Source organism: Bactrocera tryoni, unplaced genomic scaffold (genome assembly GCF_016617805.1).
Source record: "Bactrocera tryoni isolate S06 unplaced genomic scaffold, CSIRO_BtryS06_freeze2 scaffold_11, whole genome shotgun sequence".
Lineage (NCBI taxonomy): Eukaryota > Metazoa > Arthropoda > Insecta > Diptera > Tephritidae > Bactrocera > Bactrocera tryoni.
In genome coordinates this window covers 10,126,930-10,153,327 of record NW_024395824.1, presented here as the reverse complement: position 1 = coordinate 10,153,327, position 26,398 = coordinate 10,126,930, and the positions used below count along the sequence as shown (strand labels likewise).

Sequence of the window (26,398 nt, the reverse complement as noted above, 5' to 3'; positions counted from 1 at the left end):
GAGCTCTCGACCTTCTCCAACAAAAGAAAACTGTTGAATAAGGTTTCTTATTACGCATATTCGTTGAGAGTTTGAGACACCTAAAAAATTTCCAAAGTGAGCACCGTTTCAAACAATTACCAACTATAGCGGCGCGTGAGCTATTGGGTACCACAGGAAGAACTTGCCTGAAATCACCACCTAATAAAATAACCTTTCCACCAAAAGGTATTTCATTTTGGTGAATATCACGTAATAATCGATCTAAGCAAAAGTAGCATGCTAATTCGGCGAGCATTGCGATTTTCTTCTCTGGCCCTCTGTTCCTCTTCGCGTTCAACCTGCGTCATATGCTTATACTCATTTGCCAAGGGGTTAATATTTGAAAGCATTTCGTGAATTTCTCTAAGCAAATACCTATCGCAGTTTGAATTATGTTGTGCCCTTATATCAGTTACTTGCTCCGTGTCAAGAATAAACAGCTGGGCGTAGGAGGATTCTGAAGGATGATCTGCATGCGATGGACCTACCCTAGGATATATTGATCCATGTATTCGGAAGCAATATGGTCCGCGCCCTGTAGGCTCCGCAATTTTCGCTTCGAATGATGCAAAAGCAAACGAACTATTTAGCTGCCGAATATTCTCCAAATAGTGTCCCCGCCAAGAGCTCAAATCATTTTCTAACACAGCTTTCAAAAACTCAGGTACACGTAATTCTTGAAGTTTAACTTTTCCGCCATGACAACATGTCGTAAAGCCATTTCTTACCTAGTAACAATTTCAACCAAATATTAAGACAATAAGTATGTATATACATATATTACGAATATAAAACAATGAAAAGTACAGGTATCTTTTCACTTCCGAAATGTTTTGCTTTACAGTGTAAACATATATTAGTCAAACCCCCAAGCGAACTATACTCCGGAAGAACTACGGAGTTTAGGGCAGCTTTGAAATAACTTGCCATAGATCCTGCATGACTACGGCTCTAATAAAATAGGTCAATTCATATACATACATACATGAACAATTAATAATTCCTGTTTATCTATAACATTCGCCTCTTCTCTTCGACCCGTTAAACTCCTTTTTCGTCTAATTCGCCTTTGGTTTGGCATTTTATTTTTAATAATTAATCTGAAACTGAACTGAAATTCGATGTAGTATGTATGTATTCGCTGGTAATAGCCGCCTTGACTTTTGGAAGAAAACTGAAATGACTCAAAGCTTACCTAACGCAATAACACTTCTAATCAAAATAACGCCGACAACAATATTTCTGTTAGATTTTGCACTTGCGTCTTCGCCCATACATATGTATATACATACATATGTTTGTAAGTATGATATAAAACAAAGTAGAGTGCGCATGTCAAAGCGCAGTGTTCCTTAGCTCGTACATGCATCAGGAATAATGGGATGCCCAACTCTCCTGTCACTGGAAATGTGAGAGCCGCTTACCTACCGAAATTTGACAGTTGACTGGATTGGGTAGGTTTTGACGTTTTGCAATTGGAATGACTGGAACGGCCAGATTGAAATTATACGAAAAATATATGTGAACGGAGAAATTTGTTGCCGCCGTCCAAGATCGTTAATAAAAATTTAAAACAATGAAAATCAAAGAAAATGCGAAATTTAAACATATTTCATGAAACGTTTTGTAATTTGATGCATAATAGAAATCATTTTCTATTACAAATGATTAAAAACATTCATTAATTGACAACTAAGAGGCTTAATTCACCTTATTAAGTATTGAAAGATCGAAAGTCAGTTGTTTTAATATATCATAAAATCATAAAAAAGGATTTAAGTGGTTTCGCCATATATTAAAAGTCCAATATATAATAATTTGCAATCGTAATAAACGTTGGGCGTTTTAATTTAAATGCCCAAAAATTCTTTTTTTGTTCGATGTGGCCACAATGGAAAATGTTATAAAAAACGCTTATTTTGAGGCGCTCTCACACTGGAATAAGTTGGGCATCCCATTATCCCTGACATACATATTCGTGCAACATAGAAGAGAGCGCATGTCAAATCGTAGATAGCGCCTTAGCGCATGTACATATATTTATGAATGTACCAGTGCACATGCCAAAGCAAACATTTGTAATTTGTAATATTCGTCATTCATTTATTGTCATAGATAACTTGTTTAGAATCTCTTTTCTTGCTCTCTCGCTTGCAGCTGATCTGTTTTCTGATGTGGTGAACACATAGACGGCGACAGACTGCAAACTACATCTGTCAAATATTAAAATACACACGTTCTTAAGGGCAGTGTTATTTTAACAGCTGCACGACTACACGACTGCAGGCCGACAGTTGTCGTTCTCGCTAACTTCAATATCCTCCTATTTTTGCCAACGACAGTAGGACGACAGTAGAGTTGACAGTAGAATGGAAGATAGAAAGAGGAGGTAGAGTGGTGATGCCACTAATATGTAAAATGTAAAATTATTCACAGCTCTAACAAACTTGATGTTATTTTACAAATAAAAGCATAAAATAGCTATATTATAGCTCTATTATATCATTTGTAATAACAATTGATAATTTAAAGCAAAAATATTGACCTATTTACTTATTTTTTGCATAAAAATTTCACTTTGAACAAAATATTAAAATTTCATTGAAGTGAAAGGAATTAGTATGGCCACAACGAAATTGTGTACATACAAAATGGACAACTGCGTTGTTTTGTGTACATGCCGGCCATTGTGTTGTTGTTGCTTCTCAAAATGTACATGTAGTAAGATGAACAACGACGTTTTCAGTTCACTGTCGTGCTGCTGCAGTCTGTCGCAGTCATTGTGTTTACACTTTGAGCTGGCAACAAAACACAATCAGGGTGCCGTCAACCAGCAGTTAGTGAAAAAGGCGGGATGCCAGAAAAGCAGCGCTATAATTACTTGACGAAATTAGTGTGAAATGAAACTGTGCGAACATATTTTGGCAAAATAAATGTTTATGTAAATTAATTAATGATTTTGCATTTTAGCATTTACATATATATGTATGTATGCATTTTCAAAGTGTTTAATTGAGTGTTTTGTATATTTTATTAAATACCCAAGTTAATATTTTTCAGCAGTGGCATCATTGGCAATTGTTATAAAAAATGCGAGTTTTGACAGCTCTCTCTCGAACCAAAGAGTCTCGTATCAAGTTATCTATGCTTATTGTCATTTTGCTACCGAGCAGACAACATTGTTGTTGTTAGATTTCGCACTTGCGCCTTCGCGTATGTGGGTATGTGTGTAACGAAAGCAAATGACAGAAACATTTTTAATTATTCATTCTCTTACATATATGCTCTTTTCTGAAGAAGCGCTGCTTATATTAGCTTAATGTAAAAATTGAAGAACTTTAAACGCAAATATATCAAAAGTGGTTCAACGAATTTAAAATCTGTAAAATTTGTGCAAAGTTTCAGATCGCACACTTTAATTTGATGTATTATTTGTCTCTGTGCGTTTTGTAGATCTCTGGAAATAAGCGCCTTGTCTTAGAATAATATAAAGATGCTGACAAGTAGTTTGCGTAATCAACTTGAAAGCAAATTCTGGAGCGTGTAAATGCAGCCGCCCTTTATTAGGAAAAAGAGGATGCCAACATGTTCTTCGTAATTCCGAATATTTATATTATTTTTGGCGTAATAGTTTTCGCTGTTTATTCCATTGAAATCTCATCGCGGTTGACAATACGTTTATGATTTAATAAATCTATAATTAAAAACTTAATAATTAAATCCAAAAGGGAAAAAATGCATATGGCGGCATTATTATATTTATTATATTTGGCGCCGCGATATGATGGTCTAAACAATGGTGAAAGCGATTGGACCTCTTGTAGCGAGGAGTCGTTTAAGCCACTCCTGGACTCTCACTTTCCAAGGAGCAAGGCGGTTCAGCCTTTTTAGATCTTCTGGACGAGCGTCACTTTACATGGGCGTTAAATTCATTCAAACCATTGAAGTTGATCTGTTAGCATCATAACTGCGCAACTTCAGCGCACGGTAAAGGTGTTTGAGAGAGCATTCAATAATGTGCGGCAGGAAACGGTTATTAGCTCAGTATATATACTGTGGTTATTAGTGCTGTGGATAAGTTTGTGGTTGAAACGGTATCTGATATACAGTATGTCTCATAAATCTTTTCATATCACAACATTTGACGGAGTAAAATGTTCAAATTGAATTTTGAAAGTAACGCACATATTTACTTAAGAATTTTTTTATAACATAATAATTTTCATTATATTTTTTTATTATTTCTGAATCAAAAACAATTATATGTTTAAAGTATATTAGAAGAAATTAATCAAAAAACAAAAAATATCTTATTCTGTACTGTCTCAAAATTCTTTTCACATTTCACCACAATTAAAGTTCCAATCAGTACACGCGAGCATTTTATGTTAATATTTGGTGTGACCACCTGCAGCGTCTACTACACATTGTAGCCTCCGTGGCATCGTTGAAATTAGCTTTTTTATGTCATATTCCTGTGGGATCTTCTCCCACTCCTCTTTTATGCACTGTATTAGCGTGCTTTTGTTTGTAGGGCACCGTTTTGCCACTTTTTTTTCAAATATGCCCATAAGTTTTCTATAGGATTGATGTCTGGGCTTTGCGCAGGAGTATCTAGCACTTTTGAGCAATTATATAGCAACCAAGTCCTGCATATATAAGACTTGTGCTTGGGATCATTGTCTTGATATAATTTGTAATTCAATTTATTGGGATTGTTTGCATCCACTAGCCCAAATTTTTGCACACTTCTTTTTAAATTGCTACGTAAAATGTCTAAATATGTTTCTTTTGTCATATTATCTTCAATAATTCTGATTTCACCAACACCTTTGCTACAAATACAACCCCACACCATAACACTCAGCTTTCCAAATTTTACTGTGGGAATAATGTTCTTGTTTTGTAGGGCTGTAAGAGGCTTCCTCCAAACTCTTTGAGGTCCATCATGGTAGTATAGCATTATTTTCGTCTCATCACAAAACACTACATCGTCCCAGTATTCCATTGGATGTGAAATGTGAGTTAGAGCAATGGTTTTTTTCTTGCACTTCTTGAACTATATTTGTGTTTTTAGAAAACTCTTCGCACGGTTTCATGGCCTACTTGCACAATATTGCGTTCCTTCAAATCTGCAGCTAACATTCTAAGGCTGCACTGTGGTTTACTGTCAATTCGTTTGATTATTAACCTTTCCATTCTTGGTGTAATCTTTTTTGGCCTGCCACTGGGTTCTTTTAATTCTTACCGATTCTCTTTTTCTGCGCGATATATAATTGTTTAAATGAGTTAAGCATCCACTCCCTCTACTCGATAAAACTGGCGCATCCTAATGCTACAGTGCAATTCACCATATCGCAACACCAACTCAACTCACCACAGCTGTATATCAACCCACTCATCAAAAGGGATAGACAAAAAGGGAAAGGGCTCACAATTCATTGGACACAATTCGTCAGCTGAAGTTCGCCCGTCAATACATCAACATTCGCTTAAGCACTGCGCCGGGTCGACACCTACGCTTCTATACCCCGATTCTACTTTGTAACTTCGATGTGCGGAAACTTGATCGTCAACAAAAATTAAATCATCTTCGACAGTGTATTCTCGCCGCCCCGCTTGTTGGCCTTTAATTTTATTAAAATTAAAAGTTAAAGCATTTTTGATATGAAAATTTATAAGTTCCGTAATTTATATTGTCAAAATAAAACCAAAATATATTTTTATTTAAGAGCGTGTGTTCATACAAATTTTGTATCTCGTTAAACATGGTCCTTCGAGCCATACTGAATGGCACTATTGGATTCGTCCAAGAGACAAATTCTTTAAAATTGTAGTGACAAAATTTTAAAAAAGAAAACAAACCACAAAAATAAAACAAAACGAAAAACAGTGCAGTGCGGTAAAGTCCAGTGGCGAACAGTGAAGTGCAGTGGCGAACTAAAAAAAAAAAAATATATATATACATACATATATACATATATGTATATAAAACAATATAAAAAATAAAGAAACAAACAAAGTGCAGAACAGTGCAGTGTTTATATGTAAATAAACAAATAGAGATTCACGGTGGATAAAAGAGAAGACGAAGTGACAAAAACAAAAACAAATTACATAGAAAAACAAAATATATAAAACAATAAAACAAACAAAACGAAACAAATGGACGTGAGACCCCCAAACTATAAACATATATATATACAAAAAACATACAAATGAGTGCGAAATATACATAATTACAAAACATAAATCGCGCGCGAAAGGTAAAAGCTCCTCTATAACAAAACATACACAAAAACGGATCAAACGGGCGCGGACAATTAAAACAAAAACAAACTATACATACAAACAACAACACGCACGAGAAGCCAGACAGCTGGAAGAGTAGAAGAAGAGGAATTGGCGATAAAACTCGCACACACATTTTGCACATATTATCTCCCCAAAAAACCCTTGCGGAAAGATAAAGTGAGTTGTATCGTTTCCATTTATTATTGATGCATATTATGCACGTTTGTATGTATGCCTAAAGTTACAGTTTTATATATGTAATCATAAATAAAACCTGTAATAAAAAATCCGTTTGGTCAATATATCAAAACTGGTACCAAACAGTAAGAATTTACGTTTCGATTTCCAGAAAAAATCAAAATACCGATTTAAAATAAATATACATACAACTCCATATATATAGGTATATAAAAGTGATAGCCTTATATGCTTAACTTTGCGTTTCCAAACACAGCAGTTTGAAAATCAGAATAACGATTTCAAGTATTTACTTACAAATTTGTCCGGCAATACCTCTTATAATTAACACAACCAATAAGCCGGATTGCATAAGCAAGGGCACAAACATATAAAACAAAACATAAAAAAAAACTCAAACATCCATACTTACATACATATATGCATAACAAATTACCTCGTTATACATATACTCTATATAGATATAAATGTAATATCCGATGCGCCTATAAACATATGTATAACAAAAATCACAAATATTGATTTATTATCAACAAAAATATAATACATACATACATATATGCAAATCTTCTTACCTTTCTATACGAATTTTAATATTCAAACATATATCTGCACTATTTACATTCCGTTTTAAATCTCGCTCTCACTTTTTCAAAAAAATATAATAAAATAACATTTATATACAAACATACGGCAAAGAATCTGCCTTGACACTAAACAAAATCTCACATATTGCATATTAACACACATTATTACAAACTCATATTCAAAGTCCATATTGGCATCTATTCTGCAATAACAATTGTTCTTTAGCAAACAAGAACAAGCAGGATTGCTTACAAAAGCAAATCGATCTCTTTAACGAGCTCTCATTTGCTTAAGAATATAAGCATAATCAGAAAGACATACTAACAATTCGTGCATACTTATGTTAAAACAGCATTGATCTCTTCAACGAGCTCTCACTTGCTCAAAACATAAGCACATACAAGTCCAAATATTAGGGTGTACCTAAATACAAATCATACGGACATCAAATATTTTAATTAATAAAAAGCGCGGTTCTTAATACCAATTAACAATTCAAATATATTTTCGAACTAAAATATAAATAAATAACATTATTTTGCAAAAAATGGTTAACAACAACAATAATCAAAATACACCTGGAGGAGCTACCCGCTCAAAACAGGTTGTTAAGTTTATTTCACAAAGTGACAGTTTAACAAGTTACTGCACTAGATTTTCCTCTTCACCGATTCAAGACTACTCTGAATCGGCATTAGAAATCAAAAAGGAAAATCTCGATAATTTTTGGACTCGCCTCTAAGCGGCTCATGACGACATAGTAGATTCTGACGATTCAGATCTACCCAAAAATTTTAAATCACCGGCTTACGCTATTTTTGAAAACTGCTTAGACCAATATGAAGATACAAAAGCTATGATCTACGATCAACTAAAGCTCATTAAAACAATTGCACCTACTCTCCACAGTAGAGTAGAGCTGCCACAAATAGACAGTCAAAAGGCAAGTTCAGGCATCCACCTCAAGGTGCCCACATGTGACACAGAAATATTTTATGGAGGTTTTGAAGAATGGTCGTCCTTCCGGGACATGTTTACAGCCGTTTACATCAACCATCCACAACTATCAAAAGCACAAAAATTGTATCACCTCCGATACAAGGCAAAAGGTCAAACAGGAGAAATAGTGAGTTAAGCATCCACCCCCTCTACTCGATAAAACTGGCGCATCCTAATGCTACAGTGCAATTCACCATATCGCAACACCAACTCAACTCACCACAGCTGTATATCAACCCACTCATCAAAAGGGATGGACAAAAAGGGAAAGGGCTCACAATTCATTGGACACAATTCTATACCCCGATTCTACCTTGTAACTTCGATGGGCGGAAACTTGATCGTCAACAAAAATTAAATCATCTTCGACAGTGTATTCTCGCCGCCCCGCTTGTTGGCCTTTAATTTTATTAAAATTAAAAGTTAAAACATTTTTGATATGAAAATTTATAAGTTCCGTAATTTATATTGTCAAAATAAAACCAAAATATATTTTTATTTAAGAGCGTGTGTTCATACAAATTTTGTATCTCGTTAACAATAATGTTGTACACTGTCCTAACATTTAGAGAAAACATTTCAGCCAATTCTTTAGCTGATTTACCTTTATGAAAATTATAATAAACTAACTTAATATTTTCACTTGTACGATTACCCGGCATTATTGCTAAAAAGTTTTCTAACGGATGCTGTGTCGCCACCTACGCGAATTACATGTAACTAAATGTTGCATCAACTCTAAGAGCAGCGACAATCAAACAATGTACAAAAACATAGTTTACCGTTAATTGTCCGGTATTTTTTTTGCGTTTCTCTGAATTGTGAAAACAGTTTCGAGACAACGAAAAACATGACGCATTATTGTTTACGTTGTTGGTTTTGTATATGTTACATCCAAATAACTGTTTTTTTCACATAAACAAGAAATATGCGCCAGCAATGTGTTCTGTTGCAAAAAAATAATTTAAACCAATAAACAATAATGTAATTTACTCACAAAAAAACAAAATACTTAAATATTGCATTGTGAAAAGAATTATGTATTTTCTCCGCGACAGAACTGTCGTGGCGGAGAGAGGCAGTGAGCGTGCACTTCAAAAGATCAATAGAGACACCTCGTTTGCCTGACTTTACGAAACCGTAGCTAAGCCAATATTCTTGTATGGTTGACAACAGCTGATAAGTTGGCGTTACGAATTTGCGAGAGAAAGGTTCTGCGGAAGATTTATGATTTATAGACTTGCATTATTTCTGATTTAAATCACATCGTTCGGCTTTCATTGATTTTAAAAGCTTAGCATGGTTTTGCGAAGTAGTCAAAAACTCTACAATCTTCATCAGACTTGGAGCTCTGACCGCGTAACTTTGAAATTTTTTTTGGTATTATAACACTACCAATTTTCTTAAATAGAGCCACGATACGTTGAACGAATCTTCGGTAACCTCAGGGCTCTGGAGGATCTTAACAATTGCATTTATTATTTTTCCTTGCAAATGTAACTTTTCCACCAGCTCTCTTTTTGATTCCATTGCTCACAAAAACTGAATACCGATTGATGAAACTTAAAATTTTGTTGCGTATATACAAAATAAATGCGGCAATAAAAATGTGTAAAGGGAAAATGTTAAAGCTTACTTGGCTCCACCTAACGAAGCGACCGTTATAAGGGCCCACGCTGTATATAAGCTTTGCGGAGAAACTAAATTCAAAAACCACTTTATGCGAAAGTTTGTTTTTGGTAATGTCGAAGCGGCTTCAAAGTCAACCAACAAAGATAGGAGAGTAGTTTGTAGATTTCTTAGATCTGAAGATAGACTTTTAAAAACTTATCAGCTTATTCAGGAAAAGCATCGTAAATTATTTTTCAACTCAAGTTCACCATATAAAATTAAATACAAGCAGAGGAGGGAGATGTTGTGGAAAAGACTTAAAACTTAGACGTTCACATTAATATGATCTGAAAGCCATGTTCTTCTAGACAAAGAAAAGATATCCGTAACAGAGCCCAACACCGTTGTTGACTCAGGAAATATAAATTAAATATAAAGGCCGTTTTTTAGACAACTGGGTTTCAAGAAGATATAAAATTCATATAGTTAATGTTATAAATGTTATTAATGTGTTATAATGTTAAAGCCAAGAAATTAGCTTTATTATATAGGGTTAGTCTTTATGTATTAAATAAATTGAAAATGGTTTTGAATAAATTCCAGCCCAGAGCCCCAATTTTCAAACAATTTTTTAAGCAATTGTTGCCGTATATTCTCTTTCAAAGCGGTCATCCACGTCAACATCTTCCATTTATTGTGAAAACCGGGAACGGTGGCCATCTTAATTTGGGCCCATTCACCGGCCCACTCGATGGCCGTTCGGATTCAGTTTTTGCACGAGTTAGATTTTGTAAGCTTCATTCGTAACGGTCGAGAGAACCACGATTTTATAGTTTTGAGTTATATCGGTTCGTGGGTGTGACTATCACGAAAATTATATTACTACATCACTAAGGAACATGTGAACTGAGCATCAACAAAACATCTCGAAATTACACTACCTTCATTATCGCTTGATTTAACAAAATCTATGATCATTTCCTAGAGATTCGAAAGTTATGTCTGCTAAATAAAAATATTTAAACGTTTCGTATTTTCTCTGAAGCTAATTGCTGTACAAAACCTAAAGCAACTCAAATAAAAAGTAAAGAAGAAGGGCTAAGTTCGGGTGTCACCGAACATTTTATACTCTCGCATGATAAAGTGATAATCGATATATTTCATTATCCGTCATTTACATATTTTTTTATTTTGCTGTAAAATTAATTAGATTAGTAGTTCCTGAGATATGGTTTTTGGTTCATAAGTGGGTGACGCCACGCCCATTTTCAATTTTTAAAAAAAGTCTGGGTGCAGCTTCTTTCTGCAATTTCTTCCGTAAATTTAGTGTTTCTGACGTTTTATGTTAGTCGGTTAACGCACTTTTAGTGATTTTCAACATAACCTTTGTATGGGAGTTGGGCGTGGTTATTATCTGATTTCTTCCATTTTTGAACTGTATATGAAAATGCCTGAAGGAAACGACTCTATAGAGTTTGGTTGACATAGCTATAGTAGTTTCCGAGATACGTACAAAAAACTTAGTAGGGGGTGGGGCCACGCCCACTTTTCCAAAAAAATTACGTCCAAATGTGCCCCTCCCTAATGCGATCATTTGTGCCAAATTTCACTTTAATATCTTTATTTATGGCTTAGTTATGACACTTTATAGGTTTTCGGTTTTCGCCATTTTGTGGGCGTGGCAGTGGGCCGATTTTGCCCATCTTCCAACTTAACCTTCTTATGAAGCCAAGAAATACGTGTACCAAGTTTCATCATGATATCTCAAATTTTACTCAAGTTACAGTTTGCACGGACGGACTGACGGACGGACAGACAGACATTCGGATTTCAACTCTACTCGTCACCCTGATCACTTTGGTATATATAACCCTATATCTGACTCTTTTAGTTTTAGGACTTACAAACAACCGTTATGTGAACAAAACTATAATACTCTCCTTAGCAACTTTGTTGCGAGAGTATAAAAAAGCAATGCAGCATATAACATCGGTAATGAAATTATTCAGTTATGTACCGCCCACTATCGTTTGCAACAGATGTAGAGTTGAATGCCCCCACATCCCGAAGTTACTTAAGTTATGAACGAATATGACTATGAGGTACAGATGTTCATTGGACCAAAACAAACGTTTAACCACGAGCAATCTTATTTATATTTTGAGTGTCGCATGTGTGGGAAGTATTAGACTTGAGTACGATTGAGAATGCACTAGTTAACATAATTATTTAAAATTGTAAAGAAATAAAGAAAAGTAAAGGTATTTTATTCTAATCAAATTTATTTTGGTTAAAATTTTTTGATAAAATTAAGCAATTTTTTGCTTAAAAGTGGAAGTAAATCTGTCCGGTGAAGCTTCAGGCTTTTGAAAAACCCATAGACCCGTTGCAACGAAAATTAAATATTTGAATATCACCCTAAAGATATTACAGCAGGTTTTTTTCCAGAAATAAAAATTGAAATGTGGATAATGGGCGTGACGCAGTCTTTTTGAGTAAAGTGTGATCCCTACTTTTTTTAAGAAAAACCACAGCTACTTTAAATTTAGTAGGGAATGTTTATTAATATTCGAAATCCTTTGGCATTTATTTTTTTTATTTATTTTTGCAGCGGCTACGACTCATATTTTTTTTTCATTTTTTTTTCACGTTAAACTTTACATATCCCCACAGGAATAAGTTTAACGGTGTGGTATCAAACGATCTTGGGGGCCAATCGACTGGCCCAAAACACTCACCGAAAGTTTTATTTAACGAAAGTATTCACATTTTGGTTTACAATTTACATGCGATTTGAGAATTTTTTCATAAAGCCATAAAAAGTAACGGTAAATACCTTCGTAATATTGTTTTCCCTGCAAGCCATCTATTCGGTAAATCACCGGCTAATTGCCCAACAACCTATCACACCTTTTCCGTTAAAGCTTATATGGATTTCTTAACGCCAAATTGACAATACTAACCCAAATTCTTGTGTACGTGTCATCGTTCAACCCTTTCTTACACAGAGGTCTTATGAGCTGCATGATGTGTATGCGTTAGTTTTAGTGCAATTACAATAGCAACAACAGCAAAGTCCATACGTTGTAGGTTGGGTTAAACGATTGTATGCATGTCGGTCATTGAAAGCACGGACCGTTATACGTTGAATAAATTGCTTTTAGGTTAAAATACATTCAAAATTTTTTACTGCCCACTCTCACTTTTCGAATTTCAATGCCATTGATATCAATTTTTTCATTAAATCTTGATAATCAAGGCGAAACAGTGTTCCAATGAAAAAATTGATATAGGTTTGCAAACAAAAGCCATGAAAATTAAGGGATTATGCGTCTTTCCTTATATCGACTGATATCAAAATACGGTGGTTCCTCGAACAGATTATAGTGCAGAAAAAGTATAAAAAATAAAAAAGGGTTTATATACTCTGTCCTTGACGACGACATCTCGAAACTATTATTGATTATCAAGTTGCTTGCAGCCTCCGTCACAACTGTCAATTTAGATAAATGCTGACAAGTAGTTTGCGTAATCAACTTGAAAGCAAATGCTGGAGCGTGTAAATGCAGCCGCACTTTATTAGGAAAAAGAGGATGCCAACATGTTCTTCGTAATTCCGAATATTTATTTTTGGCGTAATAGTTTTCGCTGTTTATTCCATTGAAATCTCATCGCGGTTGACAATACGTTTATGATTTAATAAATTTATAATTAAAAACTTAATAATTAAATCCAAAAGGGAAAAAATGCATATGGAGGCATTATTATATTTATTATATTTGGCGCCGCGATATGATGGTATAAAAAACGGTGATAGCGATTGGACCTCTTGTAGCGAGGAGTCGTTTAAGCCACTCCTGGACTCTCACTTTAAAAGCAGCAAGGCGGTTCAGCCTTTTTAGATCTTCTGGACGAGCGTCACTTTACATGGGCGTTAAATTCATTCAAACCATTGAAGTTGATCTGTTAGCATCATAACTGCGCAACTTCAGCGCACGGTAAAGGTGTTTGAGAGAGCATTCAATAATGTGCGGCAGGAAACGGTTATTAGTGCTGTGGATAAGTTTGAGGTTGAAACGGACTTCAAGTATCTGATATATGTATTTTCTCCGTGACAGAACTGTCGTGGCGGAGAGAGGCAGTGAGCGTACACTTCAGAAGATCAATAGAGACACCTCGTTTGCCTGACTTTACGAAACCGTAGCTAAGCCAATATTCTTGTATGGTTTATTGGTTTGGTGAAGGGCGCTCGGCAAAGCCGCACTGGTTAAGCGGCTGGAACGTGTTCAACGAGCTCATTGGCATTAGAGGTGTACTACGTGCAATACCAACGATGGCATTTAATGCCATTCTATTTGTAGCCACCGTGCACCTAAACGACTATCAGACTCTGGGAAGTTTTCTCGCACTTTGATTGCATCTCTGATAACTTGGACCACTGCGCCACGGAACCAACTCCTAACAACTACTTCTCTGCTCATATACCTTCGAGAGATATGTAGATGGGCGGAGTCTTTGGAGAAGAGGTGCAGCTTCAACAAAGCAAAGGGAGGTATGTATCCAATCCGGTGCAATATATGGGTCTCGTGCGAGTTTAGCAATCGCTGACCCAGAGTGGAACACAAAGGCCTATAGAACTATTAGCTCTTAGTAATGTTTACATGGACGCAATTATATGTGTCCTAACTGTCCACTGTCCCATTAGCACTCACGCGGTGACGCTATAAATTTTGTTGGACGCAACTTGTCAAATTGCAGAGAGAAAGAAAAAGTGAAAACATCTAGACACTTTCTTCTTCACTGACAAGCCTTCGCCAGACTAAGAATGAAGCATCTGGGTTGCAATACTTTCTACGAAGCTTGCGAAGCTTTATAAATTTGTGACTTACTCAAGGCGCTTTGTAGATCCGGCGGTCTTTTTGATCTGTATTTGAGAGTTCTGGACATCACAACAAACTAGCGTATCTAGCAGTTCAAGTAAGATTACTCGTGATCTCACCACAATCAGCCTATTTATCTAACCTAAATAATAATTCAGAGCCGCCAAGAAACATCTCGTCAAGTGGAAAAAAATTAGTTCATTTAAGTTGGCAGTATAAACAAAAATAAACATAAAGTTTATAATAATATAATAATAATATTTAAACAAAATATGCTTTGAATTATTTATTGTTTGCATAGGAGTAATGGTAGATATTGAAATTGATAATGAATCATAACATTAGGTGCATCCACCTCCCTTAATATTGGGAATTTGTTACCAAACATAAGAAAGGACGTTAACTTCTGATACACCAAAGCTATAATACCCTTTACAAATACAAAAAACTCTTACAAAAATTTTTATCGGTCAGCTATAGTGACTTTATCTGGACAATTTCTTGAGAATATTCATACAAACACATGATTCCTATCGTATGGCAGCTATATGCAAAATTTTGCAAATATTAAAAAGTCTTGCGGTCTATACAAGTCAGGGTGATGGTTTCGCTAGTTGGCGCTGAAAGCGCGTAGTTCTAGTTTTATTCGTCGCATCGGGTTATGCTATACCTTTTTGGAAAGCTCATTTCACGCGCTAACACGTGTTTGATTGATTGTCGTTTCGTTTTTTAAGTCGTTCGTGAGTTATAGCGCCGCAAACATGGAGCAAAATAAAGAGAAAATACGGCATATTTTACAGTACTACTACGATAAAGGCAAAAATGCATCTCAAGCCGCCAATAAAATTTGCGCAGTTTATATACCCGATACAGTTTCATTTCCACCGCACAACGATGGTTTCAACGTTTTCGTTCTGGTGTAGAGGTGGTCGAAGATGCGCCACGCTCCGGAAGGCCTGTCGTCGAAAATTGGGATAAAATCGCTGAATTGGTCGAAAGAGACCGGCATAGTAGCAACCGTAGCATCGGTCAAGAGCTGGGCATGAGTCATTAAAAATTCATTTCAATTTCAATAAAAAAAAAATCAATAAAAGTACCGCAAGACTTTTTTGACAACCCATTATTTTATTTTTTTAAATTGTTAGAATTCAGAATTATTTATTTTTGTTAAGGTGAAATATATTTTAACATTAGTTGTTGCATTTCAATACGCATATTTTAAGGTGTTGCAACTTCATTGTCTGTAGTAATTTTTAAAAATTGTTGATTGACAACCAATTACAAAGTATTAATCTAGGATATTTTTGTAGACAATGTTATAAGTTTTCTCGTCGGGGTGCAAATATGCGTAAATTCTGGGCATTAGATACACGTGAACAGGCTACATAAAGTTGACCATGAGAGAAGCATGGGTTTTCTAAATGCACTCCTGCTACCTGTAATGTTTGTCCTTGTGCCTTGTTTATAGTAACAGCAAAGCTAAGCTTGACGAGAAACTGAACCCTTTTAAATTGGAATAGAAGGTCAGTGGGAGTAATTGGTATGCGAGGTATTATAACACTATTTCCCTTACCGACACCTGTTAAAATAGTAGCACCAAGTATGTTCTGTCCCAATTTTGTTATCCGAAGCTTTGTTCCATTACATAGCCGAGGAGCATCTAGATTTCTTATAAGGATTACTGGTACATTTATTTTCAATTGAAGTTTATGTGACGGTACACCCGATAGTTCAAGTGAATTTAAAAACTCCACAGGATATGAAGTACTTAGTTCCGTATGTATAATTGTATCCATTGACAAATATTCCTTCATTTCTCCTTGAACCTCGTTTAAAATGTCAGTGTTGCTCTTGCACACAACCCCTGATCACTACACAAATTTTGTTGCAATTCCGGAAAAACATTAGCAAGTCCTGGAGAGTCCGGTTTAATGCTTCTATAGCCTTCTTGTGAGACATGGTACTTTCATCCCACACTAAAAGCTTGCATTCTCGTAGCACCCTACCTCGTGAACTTTTTTTACTAAAATTTCAGATGGGCGAATCTTCCTGTGAAAAATTCAATGGTAATTTTAAAACAGAATGTGCCGTACGACCGCCGTTTAAAAGCGTCGCGGCAATACCTGACGAAGCTATAGCAACTGCTATTTTTTGGTCTTTTCTGACGGACATCATACTTAATATTATAAATGCGAATGTAAGTTTGTTTTTGAGCCAATAATAATCAATGGATGATTATGATATTCAATTGAAGGATCATATCGAAACCCAGTAACATTAAACACAGCCCAATCATTACGCATGAAATTTCGGCGGCGCGTGGTCTGCATGTCTGCATTATGAATTCTTCTCACCTGCGATTGTACTGGTGTTTCTATCGCTCTTCTAGTTGTCTGCAGTGCAGCTTGTCTTTCTAAACGAACTCGTGCCTGATGAGGCGTTTCACCTGCTCTCAAAACTCTTTGCCGCTCTGCTTGTTCTTGTCTTCTCAGCCCTGCGTGAACCGAAGTTTTTTGATTTCGTGCAACTTTTGCGGCACGGGCCCGCGATGAAATTTTGGATATACCAGATTTCCGCTTCCGAGGCATTTTCTAAGAAAATATATATATAATAATAAAGTGACTGCTAACCACAAAAATTACTGATTACCTAAAAAAATTGAATAGTTTTATACTGCATGTAACGACAGAAGAAAATAATAATAAATATAGAAAAATTACAAACATTTGAAACTATGTATAGTATCGGGTGATTTTTTAAGAGCTTGATAACTTTTTTTTAAAAAAAAACGCATAAAATTTGCAAAATCTCATCGGTTCTTTATTTGAAACGTTAGATTGGTTCATGACATTTACTTTTTGAAGATAATTTCATTTAAATGTTGACTCATGTGGTTTCAACAAGATGGCGCTACATGCCACACAGCTCGCGATTCTATGGCCATTTTGAGGGAAAACTTCGAGAACAATTCATCTCAAGAAATGGACCCGTAAGTTGGCCACCAAGATCATGCGATTTAACGCCTTTAGACTATTTTTTGTGGGGCTACGTCAAGTCTAAAGTCTACAGAAATAAGCCAGCAACTATTCCAGCTTTGAAGACAACATTTCCGAAGAAATTCGGGCTATTCCGGCCGAAATGCTCGAAAAAGTTGCCCAAATTGGACTTTCCGAATGGACCACCTAAGACGCAGCCGCGGTCAACATTTAAATGAAATTATCTTCAAAAAGTAAATGTCATGAACCAATCTAACGTTTCAAATAAAGAACCGATGAGATTTTGCAAATTTTATGCGTTTTTTTTTTAAAAAAAGTTATCAAGCTCTTAAAAAATCACCCGATATATTCAATTGAATTGTATTGTCGTCACCGCCGGTAATACAGTGGGACGGTATTACAGTATTCATAGTTGAAACTTCATTACTGTAATGCTAGATGGCGATGAAGTAGCTAAATTTGACGATTTTTTGACAATTTTTTTATCTTTCTTAAATTTTTTTTTTTTTTATATAAAGTACCCTATTTTACTTCCAATACCTTCAGGAGTATATGTACAAAGTTTCATGATGATCGGTTTAGTAGTTTTTGCGTGAAAGCGTAACGAACAAACTTACATTCGCATTTATAATATCAGTGTGATTATATAATAATATTGCGTAATAAAGTGTAAAGTATAGAGAATAAACACTCTTTTCATGCATTTGTATTTTTTCTTATTTAAATGTAATAAACGAATAAGTAATAATATAGAATAATATTGGGTAGTCGATAAAGTTATGCCGAAGGCCGCCAACGCCGAAAGGAGTACTACGCGAAAGTACTTCAGTCACCCCAGGTATTGGCTCGAGTAGAGTTATCTTTTTAGAGCGACATGATCTTATTGTAATGTAAAATTGTTGTTCATACCAAATGAACACATCCCTGCATTGTCCTCCTAACTCCTCTAAATACGAATTAGAGGACAATGCAAAAAAAATTCTACAGCGCCAACATAAAGACGGAGAACCCAACAAACAGAAAAACACAAATAAAAGGGAATACCAACGATAACAGCAGCAGAATCATCCAAGTATCAACCCGGGAATAAGTAACCACAAGAGGTTATATTTATGCCCATATTTATATTTGCAATTATCCTTAATTGTATAAGCCCGCATAATTGTATATACATACTAACCCACACATATTATTTAGTAAACTTGTTCGCTATACACTCAAATACACAAAGTTGAATTCTATTGAATTCTAATAATTTTATTTTATTTGGCACACCAGCAAACACAACGTCAAGTACCCCAAAAATTGTAATATATAAAAATATTTAGGATTTTCACATAATCTCATAAAGTTCGAAGTTATAATGATCCGAAAACATAGCATTCAGAGCTGTATTTGCGTAAACTTATTTTAGTACGCAATCCAACAACAAATTTTTTAAATTAGTATAAAAATTTATGATTTTACGATGCGTTATGACACGTTGTGAGTACCCCAATTACACAGTACAACAGCTAATCTGGGGGGTGAGAAATTCCAAGTCAGGGTGATGGTACTAGGTCAGTATAGTAAAACCCTCCAAGGGTTTGGCGTTCGTATGTGTCAGTTTTTTTTTATGACCTTTTAGATGTTATAGTGAACGAAAATTGGGTACCAAATATAGTGTGTAAAAGCTGCTACAACCGTCTAATGGATTGAAAAAATGGATAATAGTGGTTCGCGAGTTATGTTAAACTACGTTTTTGCCAAAATGTTTCAACTAAGCGAAAAAATATCAAGATAAGGAAAAAATTTAAAAGGTCATAAAAAAAACTGACACATACGAACGCCAAACCCTTTGAAGGTTTTACTATACTGACCTAGTACCATCACCCTGACTTGGAATTTCTCACCCCCCAGACAATAATCCCAATAATGTTCCACAGTGTTATATTACAATGATATATATTGTATAATAATATCATAGAGTTTTACTTATTTGTGTTTATTAACCATAAATAACATATATGGGTCAAACCGCGTCAAGTGGTCCACAAAAATTTCGAGAAATCACCGATTTTGAAAATTAGCAGTTCATTAGGAAGGGGACCAGACCCATATCCCGTCACATAGATATTTCGTCACAATTCTTTTTTGTGTTAAAGTTATTGAAGGTTAAAATTTAGAGCATGAGAATATTGTAAAATTATGTTCTCATAAACTGCTGAAGATAAATCGATGAAATTTTGTGAAGTCAAAGAAAAATGTTCGTGCTATATTATAGAGATTTCTTCACAACCCATTTGTTTAAATAATAATAGGTTTCATAATTTTTTGTTAAACAATTGAAATTTTTTAAGTGTTCATCACGGTAAAGATCATTAAAAAGTATGTGTCACAACGCGGAAAATATTCACCGTTAATAATCTGCAAAAAAGTTTTTGTTCATTCATACCATTCCAAAGATATTGAATTTTTTGTCCCCCTACCGCTCTTAAAACGTATGGCACATCCATTGTTGAGCATTGCGCTTAAGCTTTTCTTGCGGCACAGATGTCGGGAGCTTAAGGTCCGTATCTAGCACTGAGTAATTGCTCTAGAAAAAAATACATTATTTCTTCAAGTAGTTTTGACAGCTGGTTACGCATTGTGAATGATCCACATTAGAAGAGCAAGAGAGAATAAACAAGCTTTGTGTGTAGAATGTATGTATGCATGTGTATAGTAACATAAATATTTTCATTGCGATTTAAGGAATGTGGATAAAGATTGGTAGGTTTTATACATAATATCAAAATGAACTATACTTCATAATAATGGTTTTAACTAATTTAGGATGAATTTAACGATTACTTTGAATTTCCTTCAAGATTGTTGATTTCATGTTTCTTCGCAAAATCAGGTTTGCCATATTCGCATTTTATTGAAAAAATTTATTAAAAATTAGTACTAGATTTCTTTAGAGCTGCATACTAGCACAAGAAAATTTACCGCAAGAAAACCAACCGCGGTAAATTTTCTTGACCATTTTTTAAGCGTTTTTTTATATGAAGTTTTTACATTTATTGAGAGCTAGATACTAAGCTTTACGAGCGAACTGTGCAACGATGGTTGTCCTATACGTTTGAAGAGCGGTTGGGGGACAAAAAATTCAATATCTTTGGAATGGTATGAATGAAGAAACATTTTTTTGCAGATTACTAAAGATGAATATTTTCCACGATGTGTCACATACTTTTCAGTTTTTTTAGAGTGAAGAACCCTGAAGAAATTTCAATTGCTTAACTAAAATTGATTAAAAACAAAGGGACCGTGAAAAAATATCTGTAATATAGCACGACCATTTTTCTTTGACTTCACAAAATTTCGTCGATTTATCTCCAGTAGCTTATGAGAAAATGATTATACAATTTTATCATGCTCTAAATTTCACCTTCAATAACTTTAACAAAAAAATAAAGAATTTTGACGAAATATTTATATCATGCATCTGGTCCCCTTCCTAATGAACTGCTAATTTTCAAAATCGGTGATTTTTCGAAATTTTCGTGGACCACTTGACGTGGTTTGACCCATATACATAAATAAAAAAAGTGTTCACAGCTCAATTATAGCTTGAAAATGTAGGAAAGAATTTTTTATTATAGTTGGTATAGAAAAAATAATCACGCGAAAGTACAAACAAAGAAAACGCTGTCGTTGAAAAATACTTCATATTTGGTTTTTAAGATGTGGCAAAGCTGGTTTTCTTAATAATTGTAAATACTCTAACCATTTTAGCCATGAGTGGGCTAAGTGATTTTTAAATTAACAAATTTAGCTAAAAAATAACAAAATAAAAGTGAAATGTGAATTTATTTCAATGTTTAAAGTGTATTTTTTTTTGTTTTTGTGTTATTAGTACAAATTTTTGAATTTTTAATCGGGAATATTTTAAAAAATATAAGGGGTAAGTTTTAGAACAGTATCCCCCGATTTCTGGGTTAAAATGAGTATGTACGAATAGAGGAGGTCCTCCAGATAAAGAAAAATATATAGTTGCCGCTGACTTATGGTTTTTGAGATATTTGCATTTAAAGTTCATTAATTCAACTATTTAAAATGCGTGTTTCTCCGATTTATAATGAATTTTACACCTATATTTTTAACTTTTATATCCTCTAACACTTCACTATGTCGTTTCTAACCATTTATTTTATATTAAATAGTGCAAAATTAACTTTTATTCAATATACTAAGGTACGGCTTAATTTTTTGGCATTCATATACTCAACTCTAGAAAATTGTAGGGTGTTATGTAACATTTTTTTTGCTACTTTCGTGGAAATCAAGGTGTTATGTTAGCATTTAAGCTACATATAAATTATGAAGATTGATGAGCAACACTTTAATAGATATTTTGTAATGCAAGTGCTTACGTTATTCATTATTTTAATTAGTTTACATGTTTCTTAAATTTTACTGGGAGATTACTTGTTATGTAAGTTGTTTTTTTTACAAGTGTTAAACACGCTTCAAGAATTTCTTAACTTTTACATGCAAAAAGATACAGTCCTGGGTGGTAAGCATTCGTTTGACATATACATACAAATTGGTTAGCTGTTACAGCAGAAAATTAGTTGAAATTTGCATTTAAATGCAAGAATATAATTTTATAAATAGTTTATTTAAATAAAACAAGCAATCTAAAGTTAAAAAACAAGATTGGCTTTATGTTTTCTGTCGGTCAAAGGTAAACAAATAAGGTCGTAGAAAATTCACCACCGAGAAATCAAACACCAGAGACACATTTTATGCATAACAACTCACTACTTGCAAAATATCTGATTATCAGTAAATCACTGTTTTAAGGACGAAATATGACACACTACGACGTTTAAATCATCTATTATAAAAAGTTACCATAAATAAATCATTTTTGATTTATATTAAATAACAGTCTTTGCAGTTTTTGCCTCTTATTTACAACCTCAATATATACACTGCGTTGCTACCGCTGGAAATCCAAGATGGCCGCTATTCACCCCTGAGAAAGCTACCACGAAAAGGTTTTCTACTGTTTCTACTGTGGCCGTACTGACGGGTAAGAACATCCACATGTATATACTTAGATAGATACACTTATAAACACTCACATTATAATATGCATATGTGCAACTTGAAATTTTCTTTTACACTGTGTACTGCATTTTAGTTGGTTGCTATTTTATTTATTTCGTTACTGTTGATCTGCATCTTTTTTAATACAATGTTCATTTAATATGCATTATACTCATTTACATATTAATCTCTAATCAGGTTTTTATATCAATATTTAGTGATTCTTGCACTTGAATACAATTAACAACTTTGAAGTAATTAGTGCCGCATTTTTTAATCGATTCACATTTGTTTTGACACTGTTTGATTGTTATAGCGAATGGTTCTTAAATACTTCACCTTCTCAGCTTCGTGTCGGATATATGTATGTATCTACGCGATTGTGCAATTGTGTGGTATTAATATGTATGTCTCATGTATACCCTTATAGCAGTTATTCTCCGTTGAACAGACCGTCCATATCAACATACATACATAAAAATGAGAATAAATAAATTAGTTTGTGACTTCACCACGGAGAGTGTGAGGTTTTGTTTACGGCACGATTCCGATTACTTTGTTAGTCTTGGACTGAAAACGAATTTTGGTATAAATGGGATATGTGCTGATAGGGGAGCATCTCCGTAGGAGGAATATGTTGTTAACACTTATATTTTTTAAAATGTTCGCTTCTAAAAATTAAAAAAAATTTATGTGCACATGATATTTCACAATGTTTAACTAAATTTTTTCACATTTTTCACTTAGTATTAAAATATACACTTTAAACATTGATATAAGTTCACATTTCATACATATGTATATGAATAATATCTGATTTATATTTAATAAACACAGATAAGTAAAATTATGTTATCTTTATACATTATATAAAAAGTACGTGTCACGTTGTTTGTCCTCGTTGGACTTCTAAGGTACTGAACCGATTTTAGTAAAATTTAGCACACTGTATTCAGTTCAAACCAACTTAGAAGATAGGAAAGTAAAAAGAATTCATAAATAAAAAATACAGTGAAACCTCTATTAAGCGGGAATCTCCATCAAACATGCACATTGTTGATGTTTATTAAGTACAATCTATTAAGCGGACAACTCTATTAACTGGACAGACCAGACATTGAGAAATCAGCTTTAAATTCGTTATTTTTTCCAATGAAATTAATTTGTATAAACATATTCAAAATTAAACCTCAAGTACAATACCTTGGATTCTTATACCGATAAAAACGTTTTCGCCTTTACTCCAAAAAAATAAATTTTCATTTTATTGAATAGATTATTATATAAAGAACGGTATGAAATGTATACCACAGCAACGCTTGGCCGGATCCACTAGTAATTTTATAAAATGTACATATGTATATAATTGTAATAAAATATTTTTTCACAATGTTATAAAAAGTTTTTTATAGTGTTATATAATAATTTGGAATTGCGTTCTACTACTGAAGTACTTTCGCGCAGGACTTCTTTTTATGTTGGCTGCCTTCGGCCGCGCTCTAAAAAAATTACCCTGGTCGAGCCATTCCCCAGGGTGACTGATGTATTTTAGCGTAGTACACCTTTCTCTATTCTTTACACTTTATTACGTAATCTTATACATATATAAAAATGAAACGCCTTTTCTGTACGTCCGCGCATTACGCACGGAAAAACGTGAAAATTTGCACGGGTATTCCTTTAGTCCTCGAGAAGGATCTAACAGCGGACTTTTTTGCAAAATCACCCTCGATTTTGCAATTTATGTCTTCTATTTATATTTATATATTATATTTATAACTCAAGAACGGCCGAAAAAATGGCTAAAAATTTGTGATGAGGTATGTTGGAACCTTGGGACTGGCATAGGCTACTTTCTATCATTTTATGTTAAAAGTCACAACAATTCCTAAATAAAAAGATTATATTTCAAAACATAAGCTTGTGTTCAATATTCATGTAAGAATCGTTTGAACATTTTTTCTTCAAAAATACAAAGTAAAATCACCCAGCTACTGGCCTGGGTGGCCCATTCAGCTAATACCAAAAATGGGCAAATGGGGTTGGTGATGCGAATATATAGCATATCCCTCCCAAACGTCAACCTCACCTTCGCGCGGTACCCCCTCTTCACTACGAACGAGCCTCTGACGACCGAGTAAAGGCGGTATAACCTTAGCACCTGCGAGGAGGAAACTCCTAAGCCATTGCCTGCCTAGAGGCGAAACTGGCAGCCCCGAAACTAGGCTCGGATGCAGAAGGCTAATCAACTACACATCTCAAACCCTCTGATTACCGAAACCGAGGTAAACAAAGTTAAGATTAAGCACGATAAATTAATGATGTCCTTCAGCATGAAAAATGGATTACAAACAGGGACCTGGAATGTACGCTCATTGTTAGAACCAATTAAACTACCGCAACTTTGTAAAGAATTTATACACTAGAAACTCATTCTTCTTGATCTTTGCGAGGTTAGATGCGCCGACACGAGCGAAATTACAACAACTTCTGGCGAAACGTTCCCTTATGGTCACGAGGAATAAACGTGGAACTGATATTGCAAGTGACCATCATCTTCTAATTGTGTCAGTCAGACTCAAAGTGGCTCAAATTCTTCTTCTTTATTGGCGTACACACTGCTTACTCTATTGTAGCCGAGTTAACAACAGCGTGCCAGTCGTTTCTTCTTTTCGCTACGTGGCGCCAATTGGATATTCCAAGCGAAGCCAGGTCCTTCTCCACTTGGTCCTTGCAACGGAGTGGAGGTCTTCCTCTTTCTCTGCTTCCCCCGGCGGGTACTGCGTCGAATACTTTCAGAGCTGGAGTGTTTTCGTCCATTCGGACAGCATGACCTACTAGCGTAGCCGCTGTCTTTTAATTCGCTGAACTATGTCAATGTCGTCATATATCTCATACATCTCATCGTTCCATCGAATGCGGTATTCGCCGTGGCCAACGCGCAAAGGACCATTAATCTTTCGCAGAACTTTTCTCTCGACTCTGGCTGCAGTTAGCGACTCGCAAAAGAAGATACAGAAAAAATTCGACGTAGAGAAAGTAAAAGACGACTCTACTTGCGCAAGGTTTATCGAATCTCTGAATGCATCTGTCGAAACAGAACACACTCTGACTAACGACTGGAATAGTATAAAACAAACTTTCCCAAAAGCAGTGGAAGATTGTATTGGATTCAAAGAATATAAACGAAAATCATGGATTTCAAAATCCACATGGTGGTTAATAAACGAGCGCAGAGAAATAAAATTTAGTTAAATTCTGCTAAGACGAGATCCGCCAAGGCGGCACTACACCACACTTACAGCAAAACCGACAAGCTGATAAAGAAAAGCGCTAGAACGGATAAACGAATCTGGATTGACAATTTAGCTAGAAAAGCGAAGGAGGCCGCCGAACCGTACCGCACTCGTGACCTGTATCAAACGATACGGCAACTGACAAACGCAACACTCAAAACCACCAAACCGCTCAAAGATGAAAATGGCAAACTGACAACGGCCAAAGATAAGCAGACTACCATCTGGGAGCGTTATTATGAAAAATTCTTCTTCTTCTTAATTGGCGTAGACACCGCTTACGCGATTATAGCCGAGTTAACAACAGCGCGCCAGTCGTTTCTTCTTTTCGCCATCTGGCGCCAATTGGATATTCCAAGTGAAGCCAGGTCCTTCTCCACTTGGTCCTTCCAACGGAGTGGAGGTCTTCCTCTTCCTCTGGTTCCCCCGGCGGGTG

The 26,398-nt window shown here is 34.9% G+C and overlaps 1 protein-coding gene across 9 annotated transcripts in view; it reads right to left on the bottom strand.

The window, feature by feature from the left end:
- LOC120779511 (tetratricopeptide repeat protein 39B-like) overlaps nt 1-26,398 on the bottom strand; it is a 113,695-nt gene that overhangs the window by 73,914 nt on the left and 13,383 nt on the right. For 2 of the 9 annotated variants that reach the window (XM_040111832.1, XM_040111835.1), the window contains one exon: nt 16,946-17,182. The exons of 2 other annotated variants lie outside the window; for them this stretch is intronic. Coding sequence is in view for 2 of the 7 variants with exons in the window: in XM_040111829.1 (XP_039967763.1) it covers nt 22,702-22,715 (14 nt within the window). In the remaining 5 variants the exon portion in view is untranslated. 5 more of the 9 variants (XM_040111834.1, XM_040111829.1, XM_040111828.1 and 2 more) reach the window with 5 other exon arrangements.